This window comes from Aegilops tauschii, chromosome 4, assembly GCF_002575655.3.
Source record: "Aegilops tauschii subsp. strangulata cultivar AL8/78 chromosome 4, Aet v6.0, whole genome shotgun sequence".
Lineage (NCBI taxonomy): Eukaryota > Viridiplantae > Streptophyta > Magnoliopsida > Poales > Poaceae > Aegilops > Aegilops tauschii.
The window spans coordinates 407170219-407177258 of NC_053038.3; the positions used below are offsets into that span (position 1 = coordinate 407170219).

The 7040-nt window shown below is 52.3% G+C and overlaps 1 protein-coding gene across 1 annotated transcript; it reads left to right on the forward strand.

Annotated features, from left to right (window-relative positions):
• Positions 1–1044: 1044 nt before the first annotated feature.
• On the forward strand, positions 1045–1909 carry LOC109744559 (phytosulfokines 4). Its single transcript, XM_020303724.4, has 2 exons — positions 1045–1319; positions 1447–1909. The coding sequence occupies exons 1-2, from the start codon at positions 1200–1202 to the stop codon at positions 1624–1626; spliced, it is 300 nt and encodes a 99-aa protein (XP_020159313.1). The 5' UTR covers positions 1045–1199; the 3' UTR covers positions 1627–1909.
• Positions 1910–7040: the final 5131 nt, after the last annotated feature.

The window sequence follows — 7040 nt, forward strand, 5'->3', positions numbered from 1 at the left end:
CTCCTCCATTTAACTCTAGCCAAGATCCAAGGATCTCAACCTGTATAATTTGATGATGATTGGTTGGAGGTAGGTAGCCTCAAATCTGGATCAAAGAGACCACCTCTCCCACACATTCTTCTCGACCATCAACTTCCCCACTATGCCACTGCCTAATAAAGGCCTCCTTTGCAGTTTGTGCGCTGCAGGTAAATGCACGCGTACGTTTACTTTTCCACCACGAATTTGGATGAAAATTGCAGCGCCGCACGTACCTAGTGAATCCTGTCGAGAATTTTAGATATAACTCGGAAATGGATATATCTGATGCCTGAAGCCACTCACTGGGTGCCGGCATGTCCACGACGTACTGCATGCGCGGCGCGTGGCGTAAAAGTCACGAATACGTGTCGCCGTCAGCCCTAGCTGGGCATATGCCGGTTACCGCGCCGAGCGTGCACAGCCATGCGGCGAGCAGCCAGTGCCGCGCCGGCCGGGACAAAGCCGCGGCGCCAAGTTGCCGCCGCCCGGTAGCTTGGGCACGCCACACACGTCGTCGAGACGCTCGTTTGGCGTCCACAATGCGTTCGCGAGAGCGGGAGACGTCGATCCTTCCCATTGGAGAAACTGTTCCGGGATGCATGTATGCTCCCGCGCGCCTGTCGTCGTCGTCGCCCCGGCGTGTCACGTGGGTCGTGCGCGCGACGTTCAACCGAGAGCATACGACCACATACATGTGTCTGTCACCTTCCATGCGTGGCACGCTACTTATATCGTGTTCACACGGACATTGCCGTCTGCACGTACATACGATACGTACCGCCAAGTGCCCGGCATCTTGCTACCCACATGAACTACCACCCAAGCACCTTACCAAATCCAAGTACATTACATTTATATTATGGATTTCTCCATGTGGATGATGATCTTCATCCAGTATACGGACAGAGACGGTGAGAGCGCGAAATTTATCTTACCGAAGTGGACGCATAGCGCGCGTCGTCATCACAAAATATACTCGATCTCGAACGCCGGAGACCTGCCGTCTACGGCAGTACGGCACGGCCGCTGTGTGGCCGAACCGCGCCACCCACCCGCCCCGCCACGGTGTCGATTGGCCATCAGTTCCCTATATATAAGTCCATGGGCGGATGCTTATGATCGTATACCGCCACCTAATTAACAAGCCCCTGATCCCAGAGAGACCAAGAGAATAAGAGATGGCCTCCTTCTCCAAGCAGGCGGCACTCTTCTTGCTGGCAGCGCTGCTGCTGTGCCTCCTCTGCACTAGAGGGCAAGCAGCAAGGCCTACACCAGGATCCAGCCTCCAAAAATCACAGGTACGTACAGTAAGCAATCAATCTAACGTGTATATACTTCATAATGCAGACGGGCTGTGGCAATCGTACGTTCGTTAATTTTTTGGTCACTTCATAACGCTCGGCTCGTTGTGTTAATGATCTGCAGGGTGCTGGCTCCGCCACCTCCCATGAGAAGAGTGCTGCAGGAACCGGGATGGAAATGGAGCAGGTAGATCTGGAGGCGATGAGAGGATGCGAGGGAGGGGAAGGAGCGGAGGAGTGCCTGATGAGGAGGACCCTCGTCGCTCACACCGACTACATCTACACCCAGGGGAAGCACAACTAGATGGTGCGCTGAAAGCCTGAAACCGCTGGTGCTTACGAAGGACTCCGTGAACTGAAGGCCATATCTGGATGATCGCATGGTTAAGCAGGCCCTACTTAAGAAAGGCATTTTTCATGAGCTCGTCGGTCTGTTCCGCAGTCGCATGCATCGTCTGTAAATTACAGCTATAGTCGCCGCCTCCTTGTATTTTCCCTGTTCCCTTGTTTTCAGGTCATGTATCTGTTCTGGACTCGAAATTTTATCATCATGTATGTACTTATTGAATATATTATCTCTTTATCTATACACTGAATACTAATGTTATACTGTTCTTCGTGATTGATTGAAGCTATAGAGTTAAGACGACGATTGTTAGTTAGACAACCCGACGTCATAAGATGCCCATACGGAAAGGAACTACCGAAAACAATGCAGAGAGATGACCACACGCAGTCAGGATTAGACCACCGGCCTACCTGCTGGCTATTATAAGCATTGACTTTGCACTTGTCATGGTTCCTTTTGCTCCATCTATTACTTCCATCATTGTTTGTCGTACTCCTAGTGGCCAAATGAATGATAAAGTTTTCGTAGCAGTTGAATCTCGGCACTTTCTGGATGCCTTGTTGGTCAACTCTCTTATTAGCTGGTCGGAGCTGTTTCCGCTCAGAATGCTTTATGAAGCCTGCACGGTCGCTCAACATGCCTCCGTTCTTTATAACTGTATATAATTAACGGATACCTTGGATCCAAGTAAACTCCTGTAGGTTGTTCGTTCAGTTTTGCAACGGGTGTGCTTAAATCTTAGTTGACTGAAACTTAACTAAGCCTTAGTCGAGCGACATATAACATATAAAAAGATTTTTTTTTTAAATGCATGTTCTTCATGTAAAAATCTCACGAATAAAGCATCGATTGAGACTTGGTTAAGCCTCAGTCGATTAAGATTTAGCAATCTCGTTTTGCAACTCATAAATCCATGCCCCCTCATTTAAAAAAATCCAGGGCCCAACCCCCGCGTCGCTCCTGGAGCGACACGGAGAAAGCCTAGCTGCCCACCGCCCCCAGAAGATGTGGCCAAATGTGGACGGCGGCGGTGGGGCTGGTTTCGTCACGCGGCTACTCTTTCTTGACAGATTCTAGACCGAAGCGGTGGATCAAGTAAAGCAAGACGTCGGTCTTTCTGTTGTACATGATAATTATCGAAGAAGATGTACATTCAAATGAAAAAAAGAAGGCATTGTTTAACAGGAAATAAAGCATATTTATTTGTGGATTCTTCCGAACAAGCAACTTATTGAGCAACTAGCGCAAAATCAATAATGCAATCCTTCTTGAGGTGATAGCCACATACGACCTGCCATCCCTCCATTTGCATAGTGGCCCAGCATGGGCGCACCCTTGCTCCCTGGTGGCGCGACGTAGCGGCATTCCGGTCTCTACGGCCCTCCCAGCCACAACTTTGACCGGCCACAGGCTTCCTCTCGTGGCACTCCTCGATCTGGGTTCCAAATTTGCTACGGCGGACTAGGCCTTCTCAGCGTCGAGGATTTTGGCATTGCTGGCGGTTCTGATGGGCAGGAGCAAAGATACTCAAGGCGAGGGCCAGACCCTCCTAAGAAAGCATGGGCAAATTTTTTTTAGGCAACCTCACAAAGCTTTATTACGTCGTCACAATGTTTACTGGGACGAAAGAAATACCTTCGCGCTGGCCTAACCAAACATGGCGGTCAACACTCAAAGTTAAAGCATGCTTTGCTAAGTTGTGAGCATCAAAGTTTGAGCTTCTAGACTGATAAACTACGTTACATGAAATAAAAGAAGACACTTGCATCTCTATTTCCCTAATCACTGCACCAAACGCCGCACTGCTCCTCCTGCCGATCTCACTTGCCACACCCTTGCAATCTTTAGCTACATGTACCCTTGACATATGTAAGTCTGCTGCAAGATCAAGGCCCTCTCGCATCGCCAAAGCTTCTAAAATGGCTGGATCTTTAACATGCTTGAAAATAAAGGCCGTTGCACCAAGAAAGCCTCCTTCGTGGTCCCGGCATATTGCTGACAGAGCTCCGAAACGGCTTCTGCTACCCACCGCAGCGTCAACATCCAGCTTTGCGTAGCCTCCAAGGGGCGCAATCCAGACCGGGTGTTGCACAATTCCCCTTCCTGATGCTTCTACATTTGGGACTATAATCTGGAAATCAGCTATGTAAGAATTTATGAACCCATGTGTCGCCTGTGGTGATTTGAAAATGCCCTCATACAAAGCTTTCCTCCTTGCACCCCATATAGCCCACAGTGTAACTGAAAACCTAATAAAATCATCAGGTTTGAGAGCTCTCATCAAAGCAAATAACCATATTTTTGGGCACTCTTGCTGCTAAGAACTTAGTTGGTCCAGTATATCCTCCGATGAAAGCGCCCAGGTGCATCTCGCCATGGGACAGTTGAGCAGCGCATGTCTCCAAGAGTCGGTCGTCCCACACAAGCCACATGCCCTCGTCGTTGACATATTCCTCCTGTGTAAAACGTCTCCCGACGGTATCGAGTTTCGAGCGAGGCGCCATAGAAAGACCTTTATTTTGCTTGGTACTGTGACCTTCCAAATTGACTTCCATTCTTTGTAAAGCATGGGCAACTAATTAGAGAGCACCCCTTTGAAGGCTTCTGCGGGGGGATTTTTGGGCCCATCCTGGGCTGCCACGTGATGTCAAAGAGCGAACGAGGCACATGATTGGAAAGATAGCCACATGTGGTTTTTTTCCTTTTTCTCCTTGTGTTCTTCTAGTTTTACATGGTTTTTGTCGGCGTTCTGGGAACGGGGGTCTCCAGACTTGCCTGCCTGTGGCCCACGGCGTGGCTCTGCGCGTGGGCCCCTACGGCCCATCTCCATCAACAAGGCATTTAAAACCCTCGCGAGGGGCCAAGCCTCGCGAGGCGGACGACACAAGACCTCCTCAGGAGCGGCCTCACCGGGTTGGCTCGCGAGGAGCGGAGGGATCAAGGCAGGGGAAACCTCGCGAGGTTCTCGTGACGTGAGCCATGACGATCGAGACCAGGCAGGCGCCAACGCGCGCAGTGTCCTTGTTTCCCCTTTGGTGCTAAGGAAGCAAGCGCAGGCGCGGAGTACCGAGGCGTCGAGCAAAGGTTTCCATATCGGTGCAACGAGACCAAGACCAGCAGGACGGCAAGACGGAGGTCACCATGGAGCCCAAGGCAGCGTCACCACCAGAGCCTTTTGCAGGCGAAGACTACTTTTGTCAGGATAAGCTGTACTGGCTGTCCCCTTTCAAATTAGTCGTTGTTGGCTCCCTTCCGCTCAATATTTGGGAAGAGGACCGGGGCCTATATAAGTAGAACTAGCCACCACAGTAGGGGCATCTGATCTTTAGCCAATCCTTAGCCACACACCGAGCTCAAGAACACCTCATCCTCAAGAGGCTGTTCTTCCCCTTGTATTGTTCATCATCAGCCCAAGAGGCAATCCACCACCACACTGGAGTAGGGTATTACAGCACAACGATGGCCCGAACCAGTATAAATCTTGTGTCTTTGTGTTGTGAGTTCGTCGAGTTTGTTCGTGAGATCTTAGCAAACCCAGGGCGTGGATCGGTAGGGAGGAAAGGACTTCGCGCGCACCCCAGAGTTCGAACCTTAAGGGTTTTGCCGGAACCCATGATCCGACATTTGGCGCGCCAGGTAGGGGTGCGCCGGAGCCTCTTCCCCGCCAATCGATCCGCCGACACTCCGCGGTCCCGATGTGTGACGCCCGGATAATTACGCTACAGTAATTCCCTGTTAATGATGCCACGTCACCACAATTACTGTTGTTGATCTCGCGTTAGTTCAAAACCGATTCAAATTTGAATTAAAGGGAGACATCAAAGTTTTCAAACATTAAAAATAAAATGTTTGGGTTGTGCCAAATAATGCATAGGTAATCATGGTGTAGAAACCACACTTTTATAGAATGCTTAAATACTCTAAGATGAATAAAACAGTAGCGAAAACTATTATTTAAATACTTTTAAATAATAATTAATTATGAAACTATTTTACTCTGGGTAGCAAAATTAATGTGGCAGTGGCATAATTGGTGACATCAATTTAGGTGCCACTTTGGTATATTGTTAACACTATAAACAGCAACTAAAAGAAACAAAAAAGAAATAAAGTAAATAAAAGAGGAAAGAAAAGTAAAACAAAATTAAACAGAAGACCCCCCCCCTTTTTGCTGGGCCTCAGCCTAGCCGGCTGGCCCAGCCGACCACCCCGCTCGCCTGGCCTATTAATGCCCCGCTACCCCCCCACCGTAACCTAATCCCCCCACTATCCCCACTCCTCACACGCTTCTCCTCCTCCTTCCTCGTTCTGGATCTGGGCGGAGCGCCCGACCCCGACGTCCCTCGTCCCACCGCGGCCACCATGCGCCCCGCTGCCTAGGAGCTCGTCGCATGCCTCGTCGTCAACCACTTCCTCGCCCATGACCACGCGTACGAGCCAGGACGGCCCCACGACGCCGCACCGTGCTGGGCTTCCTCCTCGGGCCGCCACACGCCGCCACTGACTCCGGCAACCCCGAGCCTCCCTCGAGCCACCGCACGCCGCCACCGACACCGGCAACCCCGAGCCTCCCTCGAGCCTGCTGCCATGCCCTACGGCCGCACTGTGAGCTCCGCCGAGAAATCCCTCTCCCCCCGTGCTCGATTCCGCCGCCTAGCCATCATCCCGTTGAGCACCGAGCTCCGGCCGCCGCCATGGACGACGAGCATCACGCTCCCGAACTCCCCTCGTACTCACCACGCCCGCGCCTTGCGTCCGCGCCCCACACGCTCTCGGCAGCGTATGCCCGTGCCTGCTGCTGCTGCTCCTGTTGCTCCTGCCTAGCGCCGCGTACTGCACTGCCCGCGCCCTGCGCCGCCCTTGGTCGTCCTCTGCCTACGCCCGCGTGTGCATACGCGTTCGCGCCCCTGCTGCTCTTGCTGTTGCCGCTGCGTTGCTGCTTTATCCGCTGCTGCTCTTTGCTAGCTGCTAGTTACTGCTGCCGCTCCCGCTGGCCCCCTGCGTACCACCTCCGCCCGCCGCTACCACAGGCGCCGCCCTTCGCCGGCGTTGTCCGCTATGGCCGGCCCCGTCCACGGCCACCGGCGCCAAGCCGCGCGGCCGCCTCCGCCGCTCGCCTCCCCTATGCAGCTTCCCCTGGCCGCGTCGTCCACCGTCCGTCGCGCCGCTCGGGGTCGCTCCCAGCCGCGGCTGGACTGGGCGGGTGCCTTGTCGGGCGACCGCAACCGCGCCCGTTCGCCCATAACCCGCTATGGCCCTGGCCCATTGACAGCCGGGGCCCAGCCCCCCAGAACGTATATATATATATATATAAAGAATTAAAAAATAAAAATATTAATTAATTAACTTAATTAATCATAATAGATTAA

Excerpts from the sequence above, each read along its gene's own strand:
- LOC109744559 (XM_020303724.4), top strand. The coding sequence starts at position 1,200 with ATGGCCTCCTTCTCCAAGCAGGCGGCACTCTTCTTGCTGGCAGCGCTG. Across the intron at positions 1,320-1,446 it reads CCAGCCTCCAAAAATCACAG|GGTGCTGGCTCCGCCACCTC; the intron begins GTACGTACAGTA and ends AATGATCTGCAG.